The 16,194-nt window shown below is 42.3% G+C and overlaps 1 protein-coding gene across 10 annotated transcripts in view; it reads left to right on the top strand.

The window, feature by feature from the left end:
* Positions 1-16,194, top strand: part of MGAT4D (MGAT4 family member D) — a 124,325-nt gene that overhangs the window by 14,354 nt on the left and 93,777 nt on the right. For 2 of the 10 annotated variants that reach the window (XM_077815277.1, XM_077815274.1), the window contains exons 2-3: positions 13,767-14,069; positions 14,816-14,995. The exons of 2 other annotated variants lie outside the window; for them this stretch is intronic. In XM_077815277.1, coding sequence (XP_077671403.1) covers positions 14,845-14,995 — 151 coding nt within the window. In that variant the 5' untranslated portion in view covers positions 13,767-14,069; positions 14,816-14,844. Of the gene's footprint in view, positions 1-13,766; positions 14,070-14,815; positions 15,021-16,194 lie in introns of those variants that run through there. 6 more of the 10 variants (XM_077815283.1, XM_077815276.1, XM_077815284.1 and 3 more) reach the window with 4 other exon arrangements.

Here is a 16,194-nt window from a genome sequence, read left to right as displayed (position 1 = left end):
ATGATCTAATACACAGGTTAAGGAAAGAGTTACTAAAATAAATTGTAACCCAAAACCAGCCAAAATTGATCACTTTGGCAGTGCAGCTCTGTCTGCTGAATGTCTCAGCAGAGTAGGTGTGTCCATGCAAATAGTGTGCTCCTAAAGTCTCTTCCCTCAGTTCATCACTTAATGTCAGGGGAGAACTCAATCAGACCCTGCTTACAATATATTTCCCAGGAATTTTTGAAAATCTGTGTTTGGAATTGCATATTCAGATGGGAGATGATAAACAGTAAACCACGGAAGACTGGTTAAAGAGAAAATTAGTTTCCTTAGCTATAACTCTTATTTCTCATCATGGAGGGCCTGGACACTATTGATCGATTAGACCTGTTCATGCCACCACAGTGGAGGTGGATTAGTGTCCGTGTAAGCAGACTCCTGAGCCTGCATGAGCCTTGCATGTCAGTGGGAGTCTGCCCATGTGGAGGTAATGGCAGGATGAGAACCTTAGGCTTTCCATATTTTGTTTTCTTTCCTCCTTTAAGTTCAAACTCCTGGTGCTACAGCACCATGCTTTGACCTCAGGATGACGTCAAAAGCTGAAACTATATATACGCTACCTGCGATTCTAAAAACAAACCTGAATTCTTTCCTTTTTGCATAAAACCACTGCTAAACATCCCACAGGATAAAATCTGCTCTCTGTTACATCCTGCTCTCTTCTGATTATGCCCCCATGACACCTGTGCATCCCAGTTATCTTAAGTGGGTTTACATAAACGTGACTGATTTAATAACCAATTGCCGATTACTGCTATGTGTAGGACAGACATTCTGTTTCGCAAAGGTTTTGAAATTTGTCTTCATTCTGAACTGGAATGAAAATAGTAAATTTTAGAAATTCTCCACAAGGAAAATTCAGAACTTTTTTGTTTTGTGTTTCATTTTGATGTTTTAAAAATACTTGGTTCCAAAAATGTCAAAACCCTGATGTTTGATGTTGTCAGAATTTTTTTCTGACTTTCTTTCAAAACAAAATTCCTGTGAAATCACTCGATTTCACAAAGTGTTTAGATTTAGATGGAACCACATATTCTAATGGAATATGGTTTTTTGTCAGAGTTTCTCTGACCAGCTCTATTATTGATGTGTGAAAAGGCATTAAAACTCTTTCCTTCATGGTTGCATTATCTCTGCAATGCTTACAACAGTAAAAGATAGGAACAGAAATAAGATTTTTATTAAAGTAAGCAGACATAGCTTTAATTACAATCAGGGAGCATATCTTTTGAATGAGGTGGTGCCATTTTTTACTATAATCAGTTATCAGAGGGAATCACAGTGGGTTCAATGGATTATATGGGCGTAACAGCAAAATTTGTCCTAAAGTTTCTAGCCTTTTCCATGATAATGATAAGCAGGCTTTCACCTCACATGAGTAGTCCTAGTTCCATTCAGTAGTTCATAAAGGGTGCAGGATTAGACTTGTCCATGTTGATTTACATATGTGCTACTGCCCTGTTAACCTAAATTTTCAGAAAATTGTGTCCGGGTGAAGTACTAATAAACATTGATAGGAAACTAGGGAAAAAATAAGCTAAAATGTGAAGTCACAAGAATATAAACATGAGAATAAATATGTATATTTGGCCTTACAAACAGTAATATACAGATATTAAAAAAGATAATCTGGAAAAAAAATTGAGACTTTTCAGGAACCATAAATATAAATCCAAATTCACAGAAGTAAATCATAAGTTAGTAGATAATTTTAAAAAATGCTTAATGTCATGTTAGTAAATATTAATCTTTTATGAGCCAAGCATGTAACAGTCTCACAGTTTCACAAGATTTATCATCAGAAAAGGGACTTCTCTGGTTTTCAGGCTTTAAATATCTTGCTGAAATAAGAAAATCTGATTTTTGATCAATTCTTGATGCTTACAATTGAAATAATATGGTGTACATAGTAACACAAACAGCTGTTTACCGAGAAAGTCTAGAAACTTACGTGAGCTCTCTTGTATATTATTTTAGCAGATGAAGCCTTGATCCTGCAATTGCACCCATGCAGAACCCCACTGAATTTCCGCCCATTTTCATGGAGCTCTGTATGAGTGTAGACATCTCTGCAGATGAAGTTGCAACATCTGGCCCAAAGTTTCAATTAAAACAGTGGCAAAATTAATTGTCAGGCTTTCAGTGTGTCTTGCGTCTTCTCATTCTCATTTTGATAAACAGCATTAATTCTGATTTATGTGAAGTGAAGCCCAGTATTCATATCTAGGCCTCTAAAAGGCCACTCCTACAGAGTGTTGAATACTCTCCAAATAGGCTTCAGTGGAAGCTGAGAGCTGTCAGCATGGGAGACTTTTGGCACATGCAGGACTGAGCCCTAAATAGGGGCACTATTACACATTTAGTCACCTGAACTGACCCACAGGGTTTTGAGGACTCCAAAGTGGAGATGGTACTCAAAATCAAAAATTAAATGCAAAAGTTTGCACCCAGGGCTGCAGAAATTCTGTAGTTGTGCAGTCTTGTGAATATGTGATTTACTGTACTGTGCGTAAGGCCTGATTCCAGTGTGAAGTTTTTGCTCTTGCCTTCAGCAGGAGCAGGATTGTGCCCTAAATATGCAGGGCCAGATTGAAGCTGGCTTTTGTAGTGATTCATGGGAGGAAGAATGTATGAAGAGCTTCCCATCCCCTTGTTCTTCCTGTGCAAGGCATGGTCACAGCCCTTGCATGAACAGATTGAGATGTGAGCACAGAAGACTCTCTCACTGCTCTTTCCAAGAAATTCTGTTAACATTTAGAAACAACTAGTGTAATTCTAAGTAGAGCCTTAAAAAAAAGCAAATACTTATTAATAGTTAAACCTACTCATTTATACATGATCTATTTGCAATAGCAGCGCACACTTTTTCTTGTTTAGTTTCAAACTACTGTATACCTTAGAAACATTAATTACTTTATCTCCCCATCCTGTGAAGTGGGGAAGTATTATTTTCCCAGTTCTACAGATAGAGGGACTTGCTCACCGTCACACAGGAAATCTGGGGTAGAGCTGGAAATTGAATCCAGATTTCCTTAGTCCTATTCTGGTGCCTTACACACAAGCCATCTTTTTTTCTTTTTTGAAGCCCCTATGTTAATAAGTTTAAAGCCTTTTTTAACATTGCTTATTCCTGACTTTATTCACTATGTTCTTGATCCATGTCTATCTTGGCTAGGAAAGGCCAGTGGTGGAGATTGTCAAATTCTCCTTTAAGAACTTGCTCAAGGCACTGGTGCATCCCAGGATCAATAAATTGCTTCATGCTGACAATCTGAACTGGTAGTAAAGATTATTCAGAAGGTTGTGATGGGATAACTCTCACAATAGCAAGATTTCCTTTACCATTGTTAATCTGAGAACCAAAATACGTATGGAACAGAAACTGCTCTTGCAGTATTGGTGGATGCTCCCTTCCTAGTGAGGGATGAAAATCAAGTATCTAGGCTGATAGTATTAGATTTATCAGTTGCCTTCTATAGGCAGTGTTCACTGATTTGGGACCTCAGCAGGAGCTTGTGATCTTGCTCTTGAGTGGCTCCATTCTTACTTCTTAAGGAGATCCTAGATGGTGGTCTTGGACGATTACTCTTCTGCCCTGAAGGGTCTCTTATGGAGAGTTCTGCAGGATTGGTTTCATCTTGTCCTCCTGCTCAATGTGCATATGAGGTCATTAAGAGAATTAATGTAGAAGCATTGGTTGTGGGTGTCTTCAATGTGCTCATGACACCCATTTTTGTGTCTTCTGACTTCTATATTTCTGTCTCTTCTGACTCAGACCAAGCGAATGAATGCCTTTCACACTGTCTTGTGGAGACTGGGGCATGCAAGATAATTGGTTAGCTGAAGCCCAGTCCAGATGAGACAGAGTTGATTAGTCTGGGAAAGCAGCCATAAGATATGGCCAAAATTAGCTATCACACACTAAAGGTTTGTCTACAAATGACTTTCTCTTGTTTACAGCCTGGGAGTTTGGTTGGATTCCCAGTTGTCACTGGATGATCATCTTCAGCAGTAGCCAAAGTTGCTTTTTATCATTTGTCTCTGGATAGGAGGTTATGATCTTTTCAACATAAACTTCATTACTGTAAGGTCTAGTTTACACACAGTTTTCACACCACTTCATCTATAATGATTTAGAAATTGATATAGTTAGATCAGTGCAACCTCTTCTGTGAACAGTTACACCAATATAAACACGATTATGTAAATAAAAATGTACTGGTATAACTGAGTCCACAGTAGAGATTGCACTTATCTAACTGTATTGGATTCTAAACCAATATAGTTAAAATCCATACACAAAGTATGTGCAGACAAGCCCTAATTCATGCCTTTGTGCCTCAAGGCTAGAGCTCTGTAATGTGCTCTACTGGGTGCTGCACCTTAAAACCCATTGGGAAATTAAGAGTAGTGCAGAATACAGCACCCAGCTTGATAAGTGGAGTGTCTGACTGTGAGCATGACCTGCAATGTCTGCCTGTAGGTTTCTAGGTTGATTTTTAGGATGTTGGTATTGACTTATAAAGCTATAAATATCTGAGAGAGAAGATCCTAAATGGCTTCCTTCTTCTTGTGACTTACTTCCATATTGGAGCTTAGCAGAGGCTCTTGAAATGGCTCTCCTTGGTATAAAAGAGAGGGGACTTCTGGCAGGGTGTTCTCTGTGAGATTGCCTTTCCTTTAGAATGCATTTCCACCTAAGTTTGAAATAGTTTGTCAGCTGACTTTCATGGTGCACTGCAAGTCATATAGTCTTAGGGGGCTGTTGAAAAAGTAGATATGTGTGGGGTGATTAGAGGAAAAAGGGGGTATTATTTTTATTTTTGTGCTGCCTGGTTACTTAGTAGTGTGTTATAGGGTTGTTGTTTTTCTATGATTGATTGTATTTTTAAGTGTTTGTCAGAGGCACCTAGGGTGTTCAGACAGGCACCTCGTGTTATTTTCTAAGTTTAAAGAACAAATAAATAAAATGTACAATTACTTTACTCTGATGTAATTGCCAAAATGCCAGTTCAGGGTTGACATTTTGGGTTAAGCTGACATTGGAGCATTCAAAGAAATGTAAGGAGGGAGACAGCGAGTGAGAGAGAGCAAGAGACAGAGACCATGTGTTCTTTTGTCTTCTGTTCCCCTCCCTTCAATTTCATAACTGATTCCTTTTGCCTTACCAACTTTTTAATGTAGTCCTGATGCACTGGCCATGATCAAATACAATCTTACAATGGAAACTTGAATTAAATTTAGAAAAATCTTGTTTGGTGATAAGAGCATGGAAAATAGAAGTTAAATAGCAGTATCCAGAAACACATTGCAAAACATATAATTAGGAAAAAAAACCTCTCCATTACAAGATGACTGGAGCAGAAGTAGCCAAAGCAGGGACTGCTGCACTGGGAGGGGAAATATGGGCCCAACTGGATCATCCATCCCCTGTCCCAGCACCCCTCAGGACCCAAAACTGTGCATGGGAAACCTCCCAAAATCTGGGGTCATTAGGACCCTGGTGGTGCCTCCCCTCCCCCTGCTATGTGGCCTTGAGGGAAAACTGCAGAGAAACCTGCCAAAGATCCCAGCAGATAAAAGTAGAAGCAGTCAAAGCAGGGATCTCTGGATATTCAGATAACCTTATAGAGTTTTGACTGGACTTTCTCTGTATTGTGCTGATTGGTTGGCTGTTTTCTCCTACCCTCTGTTTCATTAGCAAAGAAGGAAGCTGAATGCAGATTAACTTAAACAAGTGTTACTTTATTAAACTTTGTGTACTGCTCCGTCCATAACTGATGCCCAGACTCCGACCCCCGTCCCTTCAGCGAGAAGTTGCTAAAACATAGCCAAATTGGAGTTTTATCTTTACCAGAAACTCAGTTGATTCCATGGTCTTTGAGATAGTTTAGTCTCCTCAACAGACAACTACATCAGGAGTGACCTATCTCTGACTCCCTGTCACCTGTCTGAGTCTAGCAAACCATCTCTCTGTGAAGTCCCCTCCCTGCCTGTGGGGTTGGCCTCTGGATGGTTCTCTCTCTCACCATTATGCAATGATCTCTGTAGGCTCTCTCAGCATCTTGTGTCTGCAGGCTCATAAGTGTCTCCTGTTCCTCTAAATCACTTGTCCCTCATGTGTAGTCACCTCCTTTGACCTGGGTGTGATTGCACCTCATGACTCCTTTAGTCCACGCATTCTGGTATGTTTCTAATGGCTGGATCCTCACAAGAGTGCCTGCCTCCAGGGCCAGTAGGTCCTTGACTGACTGGTTGAACCCTAGTACCTGTTTCCTATTATTGTTGACTATCTCCTCTCAGTGGTGTCTCCATCCTTCTGGTTGCAACAGATCTCCCCCTGTTGAGAGTGGGATTTTGGTCCTTTGCCTCTTCAGTGTCTGCACTGGACTGTTTTGGCACCCTTGTGATGGAGTATTCCTGTGTGCCAAAAATGCTAAGAAGGGGTCTGAACCATAAGAAACAGCCTTGTGTAACAGTCTCTTTGCTGTTTGCACAGATGATTTCATCTTACCATTACTCTGTAGGTATGCTGGGGAGGAGTTGTGGTGGTCAAATTTCCGTTTGCAAGCAAATTCCTTGAATTTTTCTGAGGTAAATTGGGGTATGTTGTGGATGAATTCAGTGTCCAGAACACCGTATTTCACAAAATGGGCCTTCAGTTCACCAATCACAGACTTTCTTCTTGTATCTGGCAGGGACTTTGCCTCCCAAAAATTTGGATAGTAATCTACTGTAATGAAGTACTGCTTTAAATTAAAGGTAAATAAGCCCTAGCTTTTCCCTTGGTCAGGTGGGCAGATCACGTGGTGACAGTCTCTTTCGGAAGACTGTTATTACATAACCAGAAGGTGTCCTACCCTTCAGTCACAGAGTGAAGGTGTGTACTTATTCCTGGCCAGTAAACACACTCTTGAGTTTGTCTAAGACAGCTATTGGTGCCAATGTGTGAGGCATCTATTTTTTGCATGACATTCTTACATAATGATGCAGGGACAACAGCTCTGTCCTTGAAATATGATTCCATCTTTCATGCTCAGCTCATCTTTAATTTGAAAATATAGTTTGGCTTTTACTGGCACTTGGATTTTATTTTCTGGGTTCTTGTTCTCTTGACTGCCTGGAGTTGGATGTCCTTTTCTGTAGCCTGTGATTTCCATCAGCTTTCCTGTTGAAAGTGGGACATAGTGCAGCATGTTAATGAATTCAGTATCCTGATTACCTTCCCCAAACTTGCTGATGCTGGATATATATGCCATGCTCAGGGTCTCCGCTAATACTAGTAGTCCTGGACAATATCTGATCTCTACCTGGTAGAGGTGGAGGTGCATCAATATATGTGGCAATCTCTTTGTAACACTAAGAAGGGGCTTTGCCATGATAGTTTTTTCCAGGTTTGTGGTCTGATTGCACGATTACTGGTTGGCCACTGGTAAATTGATGACATTGCTCCACTTCAAATACAACAGCCAGAAGCTCTTTTTCTATCTAGGTGTTACCTCTGTTCAGTATCTGACACGGCTTTGCTGGCACAAGCTATCGGCTGTCCTGCAGACGAGTTACACCCAATCCTTTCTCCAATGCACCACGCTGGAGTGTCAGTGACTCTCCTGGATGGTAGTACTTCAGGACAGAGGCATCTTATATTATTGATCAGCATGTCATGCTTGATGTTGGGAACTTGCCCAGTCCCATTCAACATCCTGCCTTGTGAGCTGTTGTATGGGTTCCACTACTGCAGCCAGGTGTGGACAGAACTGAGGCAGCAAATTTCTGGTTCCTATGAACCGCTGTATCTCTTTCACACCCACTGGAACTGGCCTGTCTCTTGACTGCCTTGATCTTGTTGGAATCTGCTTTCACTCCCTCTGCTGTGAGCAAATGTTTGACATATGTCACCTCACACTGTTTGAGTCACCTTTTTCTGGAATGAGTGTTATGTTCTTGTCCTTGTGTTGCTGGAAAAAAGCTTGTCATTTCCTGCCATGGTCTTGTTCAGCTTCTATATCATTACTCCCTTCACCTACAATGAGGATATCATCCTGCAATTATTTCAACCATAGGCAGTCCTTCCAGTGCTTGGGTGATTCTTCTCTGAGACATCCAGGTGTTGAACTTATGGCCATTGACATGCACAGCCCTCTGTAGTGACCAAATGCAAGGGTTGTCAGCATACTAGACAGGTTGCCAGACGGCTTCTTTACCACCCACAAGCTCCTTCCTCCTGTACTGGCTTCTACAGGGTGCTATGATACCTTTGCTCTTCAAACTTTAGAGCTCCTTGCATACTGGATTACACAGTTGCACTGGAATTTTCCTTCATGGTAAGCACACAAACTCCACTGTGGGGTCCACTTTCAGTTGTAGCTTTCCTTCAAGGCACCCATCGCCTTTGGAAACATCCCCTATGCTTTTAAAATTTTCTCCATTATTGGTGGGCCTCCTTTTGATTCTTACACTGCAACTATAAAATTCTGATGCTGCACCCTGATCAGATCCACAGCTTGTATGGCCGTATTCCCCAAAGGGGTCTGTGGTTCTTACCATCCACCGCCACAAACATCTGTTATTTTTCAGGTTAGTTACTCTGAAGTTACATTTTCCTATAGACTCCATTATGCTCTCATTGTATGTTATCCAATTGGGATTGCTCTTTGTAATGGATGCGTTTGAGTACAATTCACAGTGAGGAATCCACTATCAGCTGAAATCGCACATGGCATTTTCCTGTTACCATTGTGGAATGCATAGCGTTTGGTATTATCCCTTGTGGCTTTCCTGTCCCAACAGCCTGAACCTTATTGGCTCTTGGACTCAAATGTTATCATCGCTATCTGATGAGCCATCCATCTCTTGGACTGAATCTTTCTGAGAGCTGCTTCTGCTCTTGCGCACACTGCTAAAATGATTCAACTTGCCACAATCCTTGCAATGCTGTCCATGTATAGGGCACTTCTTTAACTGGTCATGCTGTCTCCCACAGTAAATGTATTTCATTCTGTGTATGGAATCCTGGCCACCTGCTCTTCAATTGTCTCACTGCATATATTTCTGGGGGTGTTGTACCAGCTAGGGCTTTCATCCTTTCTCTCAAGGCTTCTGCTGCAGACCTCACATTTAAGCATCTGTCATATGAAATTGCCTTCGTGGAGCAGTCACTCATACAGGTGGTGATCCGAACTGCCACAGACTAACCTGTACTGAATTAGAATGAAAGTATAGCTGGTCATAAATTGAGAGATGGGGTAGTTTCCATGGAAAATCCAGTTTTTGGACAAAAACTGAAATATGTTGTCTCTGAAATGTTGCTGCAGTGTCTCATGGGAGTTGTCACTCAGGTGCATTGCACTCCACGTCTCCTCTTTAGGCCAGGCTCCCTGGTCAGACTACACATCTCATGAGACACCACGGTCTCCCTTTTTGCTGCGTGGAGGCAGTGCGCTATGGCTTCCATGTGCCTCTGGTGCATCATGGGAGATGAACTCCAGCTGGGGAGCTTGGCCCATAGAAGAGAATAGGAACAAGAGGCACCTGAACTACAATTCCATGAGGTTACCACGGTGGCATTTCAGAACTGAAATGTTTTGGTTTTCAGTCCTCATTTCTTTGACAGTCAATTTTCCATGGAAAGCAGAAACATTAATTGAAAATTTCAGTTAATCAGAACCCCAGCTTTCCATTGAAAAATAGTTTTCATAGACAACTTTCAACCACCACTTTTATATCAACAGTTTTTCAAATGGATACCAGTAGGAAATAGAATTTAAGAAGTGTTTAACGTGGGAAGGAGGTTTATGAGAATGACTAATAATCTTTTCCTATGAAATTACATATTTTTTCAGTAGATATCCCAGTCACATTGTAAAATATGGAGTAGAATGACTTGCTGCTAATTACTCTGCATTCTGATTCCCTGGTGATGTTTTGATTTGTATACTTTATTTTCTTGATCCTGACTTTCCTCCTGGTTTCTTAAACTCTTCTTTTCTCATTCTGCTCTGCCTCCAGTTTCCTGGTCAGATCCTCAGCAGTGTAAATTGGCATAGCTATATTGACTTCAGTGGAGCTGCGGTAATATACCTCAGGTGAAGATTTGTCCTCCCTGTCTAGCACTTCCTGCAGCAGACTTTGTGGTTCAGTGATATACATTTTCTTCTAATCTCCTTTATCCAAAAACAATAATTCCCCACTTCCTCTTCGAAAACTTTAGGGTGCCCAACATCCCCCACACACTCTCATTCTCTCCCCTCCTGTCTTCTTACTGCAAACATGAGTGGCAGAAGGAAAGTGCTGATACCACTTTCAAGAAGTTTAGTGATCCCTGTCTGATTAGCAATGAGCCGGTGAAAGAACTGACAAATCCATGAGTCTCACAAATAATTTATAACTGAGAAGTTCTATATATGGGACATTAACAAAATACAATACTTGTTTTATTATTTCTTTGCTTCTTATGAAGATAGATCTGCTGCAAATATAATCTTGAACTAATGTTATGTGAGAAATTATGTGAAACTGGTAAAGGTGATTGGTGAGTAAAACAGAAGTCAGACGTTCAGGAACCATTAGCCAGGGTGATATCCTGTAACCAAAGCCAGATTATAAGCATATTTAATAAAAAAAAAATTCCAAGACAGAGAATATATCCGATTGCTATTGAGAGGATTAAATACGTTGAGTTTAAACCTTAAATTACAATCTACATTAACATCTGTTAACTTTTTTAAAGATTTCCATGAACTTTCATGTACTTTTTTTTTTTTTTGAGCTAATATCCAAGTATAGATGACAGCTGCATAATTTAATAAATAAGGCAAAGATTTTGTCTTGGATATTTTTAGGAAAAGTCATGGACTGGTCACGGGCAATAATGAAAAATTCACAGAAGCCTGTCCCTGACTTTTTCTAAAATGTGCATGACAAAATGGGGAGTTTAGGCACCTGTGGGTAGGCGGGGAGCTCCAAGGGCTCCCTCCACTGGCAGCTCCAAGCCGCGAGGGTCCCCCCTGCTGCCCGGGGTGGCCAGGAGCTCTGGGAGTCCCCTTTGGTGGCCAGGAGCTGTGGGGGGCAGGCAGCGGGGGTACCCCACAGCTCCCTGTCTCTGCAGGTGGCAGGGGACTCTGCAGCGCTCAGCTGGCACTGGCTGAAGTCACAGAGGTCTTTGGAAGTCACAGATTCTGTGACTTCCGTGACCTCTGTGACTAAATTGCAACCTTATTAATAAATATTATTGTTTCTTAATCTCAGTAACTGTTTGTTCAAAAGAGAAAAGGCCACACTATATTTCAGATACAAAGGGCCAGATCCCGAGTTAGTGTAAATTACTTTAGCAGCATTGATTTTAATGGGGATCTGACGAATATAATGTAATTCCTGAAAAATAGACCCTTGCACATTTCCCAGGTGGCTAATTTGGTTCCTAGTCCTGCAAATGGACACATGAATAGTCCCATTCAGACTTTACAGAGTAACAAATTATTATTCTAAGTTGTGTTTTTATCTGAAGAAATTATTTTTTCTTGTTTATAGGTTTTTCTTTGGCATACATTGCTACAGTGTTGGACAAGTCATTGGGTGCAATGCAGGGGTAATTGGGTGAAATTCTATGACCTGTGTTATATAGGAGGTCAGACTAGATGACCTAATGGTCCCTTCTGGCTTTAAATGAATCTATTAAATGTCTCAAATATTGGTTCTATCCTCATAACATCTCTGCGAGGCAGGGAGATGATCCCCATCTTACAGATAACACTGTGATTTGGACAAGAATCCAGATCCCCTGAGTCCAGATCCAGAGCCTCAGCTGTAAAATCATTCATATGTGGGATGAGAAAATTATACTGCATTTTTTATCACTTTCTCTATGGACTGAAGGCTGTTTGTCTGCTTTGCATTGACATTAGATCCTATGGTAGTTTTCATAAGAAGAGGGCTTTTTCACCAGTGTCCCTGGCTAAAACTTTCCTTTCCTCCTCTGGTAAGTAGCATGCAGTGTGCTTGTTGCTGTTTTCCACCACAGGAATTGCTGCATTTCAGTGTTGTAATATGTATTCATTAGTGAAGTACTTGGGGATCCTTCAAAATGAAAGATGCTATCAGTGTAAAATATTGTTCTTTGGAATAAGAACTGACCCAAAATTATTTTTTTGATCTTCAGAGTGGTTCACCAAGTCCTAATATATACACATACACACTTTCTTCCCTACTCATTAACTGACTATTTTAATTTTTGCTTGTCTACACTACAAAGTTAAGTTGACTTAATGTAAGTTGACATCCAGCTGCCGAAGTAATTAAGTTGGTCATGCGTGTCCACACCATGCTCATTTTGTCGGTGGAGTGCATCCTCAGTAGCAGCGCTTGCATCAGTGCACAGAGCAGTGTGTTAGGGGGCTTATTCCTTCACCCACTTACTTCCCTGGTCCTTCTCGCATGAACAGAGAGCAACAATACCCAAAGTCCAAAGGTGCAAACAATTCGATGTTTACTGGGGTGAACTTCCAGCAAACATGATTCCAGTTTCCTTCCTTAGTATCCTCCTTCCCAGCTCTGACACCACAGAGCCTTACACCTGTGTCCCTGTTCCCCTTCCTACCCTTAGCCAAATATGATTCCAACTTCCTTACTCCCATTCCCTGTTCCCATTTCCCCCTTTAGCAAAACATGATTCCAATTTTCTTACCTCCATTCCCTGTTCCCATCTCCCTCCCCAACCCACTCTCCCACCCACACCCCACTCACTTCCTCATTGACTGCAGACTATATAGTAAAACTTGAGTTCTGCTTAGCTATACCTTAACCAATCATTTTCCTGAAATTTAACTAACCAATCCTAACATATTGTAACATGATTATGTAACCAATTATATCCCACCACCTTAATTAGTTTACACCCAGCAAAATTAATTATACAGCAGACAGGAACAATCACAGAACCAGACAGAGATTATACAGACAAACAACAGCAAAGTGGGAACTATAATGACAAAACAATACAGAAGTGAGGATTTCACATCCCAGCTATTGATAAGTGAGTTCTTGCCAGACAGGATGCTATCAAACTAAGTTTCCTTTTACATTTTCTAGGCACTTCCCTTTCTCTGGAGGTGATAGGAATACAATCCTGTCCTGGTAGTGCCTAACAGCCCAATAGCACCTTATTTCAATGTGACTAGTTTGGAATGTGAGGAGGTGACTGTTCACTTCCTAGCTTATGGCTGCCTCTGCTGCTTAGCCAAAGGCCTTAGCCTAAGAACAGGGCCTCAATCTGTCACAGTAAGAGAAGGCCCTTACACTGGCAGACAGTGATTTTGATTCTCTCTTTTATACCTCTAGAACTAGCCAAGTGATAAGAATACACCTAAATTCTTAAAGTACAGGCCTTTGCAGACTGGCCTGAATATCTTTATCCTAACACAGTGCACCATGGGTACCTATCCCACAGTGAAACTAGCTGCAGGAGGTTTTGGGAAGGGCTTGCAATGCCTCCTGGGACCAAAACATTGTTGCAGGGGGGAATGGGAACATGGCTTTGGCCTCCCATGATGCAGTTTCCTCCCTGCCTCCCTCCCCTGATATCAATGGCAAACAACCTATACTTTCTCGCACCTTTTTTTTAAAGCCTGGCTTAGCCGTGCATATGCCATAGCCCGAGAAGCAGGGAACCTGCTCAGCTGTGCACTCTTGTGAGCATTACAAACGCCTTGTGCCTTATCCTGCAGTATTTCCAGAGTCGCGACAGGAGCCGCCACGTGGAACATTGTGATGTCATGCAAGCAGTCCTGCTGCAAGCCATAGAACAAAACAATTTCCAGTTGCTGCTGACAGTGGTGAAGCACAGTTTCTGGTCCCTGGAAACAGGCACTGACTGGTGGGATCACATCGTTATGCAGCTATGGGATGATGAGCAGTAGCTGCAGAACTTTTGAATGCAGAAGGCCACTTCCCAGGAACTTTGTGCAGAGCTTTTCCCCAGCCCTGAAGCACGGCAACACTAAAACAAGACCTGCTCTGACAGTGGAGAAGTGAGTGACAATTGCTCTGTTGAAACTTGCAATGCCAGACTGCTACTGATTAGTGGGGAATCAATTCGGAATTGGAAAATCCACTGTGGGAGCTGTTGTGCTCCAAGTGTGCAGGGCCATTAATTGACTTCTGCTAAGAAGGGTAGTTACTCTGGGAAACGTGCAGGACATAGTGGATGGTTTTGCTGCCATGGGGATTCCTAACGGCAGTGGGGCAATAGATGGCATGCACATCTCTATCTTGGCACCAGACCACCTTGCCAAAGAGTACATAAACCAAGGGATACTTTGCAATGGTATTGCAAGTGCTGGTGGATCCCAGGGGGCATAGAGTGACCATATGTCTGCTTTTGGCTGGGACAGTCCCTTTTTTAAGCCCTGTCCCAGCTGCACTGACTTTTTTGGCAAAAGTAGGCATTGTCCCATTTGCTCTTGCCAACTTGATCAGGGACACATGCCTATTTTTGCCAAAAAAGTGGGGTGCGGTGACATCCAAGGAACGTGCAGGGTATGCAGGGGGAAAGCGGAGAGGCCAGCCCCATGCAGAGGGGGAGGTAGGGAGGAGGGAGGGAGGCCGGGTTCCAGTGCACGGGGACCAGCAGGGTTCGAGCAACCAGCGACAGCCTCGGAAATAAGGTCACTCTACACCAACATCAACAAGGGATTGTCAAGAAAGGTGCATGATGAACACATCTTTAGGAACAAAGGTCTGTTCAGAAAGCTGCAATCAGGGACTTTCTTTACAGATGATAAAATAACCATTGATGATGCTGAAATGCCAAGAGTGATCCAGGAAAACCCAGCCTACTGCTTGCTGCCATGGCTCATGAAGCTGTACACCGGCCACCTGGACAGCAGTAAGGAGTGGTTCAACATTAGGCTGAGCAAGTGCAGAATGGTGGTGGAATGTCTTTGGCTTTTAAAGGGTAACTGGTGCAGTTTGTTTACAAGGTTAGACCTCAATGAAAGCAATACACCCATTGTTATTGCTGCATGCTGTGTGTTCCATAATATCTGTGAGGCAAAAGGAGAAAAGTTTCCGCTGGGGGGACTTGGAGGCAGATAGGCTGGCAGCTAATTTTGAGCAACCAAATACCAGGACAATAAGAATAGCTGAGTGAGGAGATCTCTGTCTCCGGGAGGCTCTGAAAACCAGTTTCAGTAATGAGCCACAGTAGTATGTGCTGCTTATCTGTGTTGTGCCTGCCCATACCAGCTGTCCTGGAGACGGTCGTTATCTTGCTGAACATGTCATCACGTGTCCTATTTTTCTGCCTTCTAATCTGCGAAAGCCTCTTCACCGCTGAAGGCCAAGCTTTCCACTGTAAGGCATGCAAAGCAGAAGGCAACCATTGTTAGTGCATACCCTGGGTCTAGTGCAAGGTTGCTATTTCAATAACATTCCCCTTATTACACCCAAGTGCAAGCCAGAACATAATCAGAATCCCTAGCTATTCAATAAACCAATTTACTGTTCCAGCCATGGTGAGTATGGCCCCATGACATGAGAGACAGGCCTTGTCCTGCAACTTGTGGCAAACCTTTGTCAGGAGCACAGGTGGGCAGGTGGACAATGCCCCCTCCCCCTAGAAACATGGACATTGCTTTGAGACCAGGGACCTGCGTTAAACCTCCCAAATTGATGTCTTACTGGCAGTTTCAGGAGTGGGGGGTTTGCAGCAACAAGAGAACACAGGAAGCTCTCTCTGCCCCATTCCCTTAATGCTGCTGGTAGTAGTTGCCCTTGACTTGCAGAATCTGAGGATGTCAAGGTTCCTTCTCACTCTGAACTCTAGGGTACAGATATGGGGACCTGCATGAAAACCTCCTAAGTTTACTTTTACCAGCTTAGGTTAAAACTTCCCCGAGGTACAAACTATTTTACCCTTTGCCCTTGGACTTCCACTGCCACCACCAAACTTTATCTGGGTTCCTGAGAAAACGTCGTTTGGAAACGTCTTTCCCCCCAAAATCCTCCCAACCCTTGCACCCCACTTCCTGGGGAAGGTTTGGTAAAAATCCTCACCAATTTGCATAGGTGACCGAAGACCCAAACCCTTGGATCTTAGAACAATGAAAAAGCATTCAGTTTTCTTACAAGAAGATTTTTAATAGAAGTAAAAAA

This window comes from Eretmochelys imbricata, chromosome 4, assembly GCF_965152235.1.
Source record: "Eretmochelys imbricata isolate rEreImb1 chromosome 4, rEreImb1.hap1, whole genome shotgun sequence".
In the NCBI taxonomy this organism is placed as follows: domain Eukaryota; kingdom Metazoa; phylum Chordata; order Testudines; family Cheloniidae; genus Eretmochelys; species Eretmochelys imbricata.
This window is presented reverse-complemented; position numbering and strand designations above follow the sequence as displayed.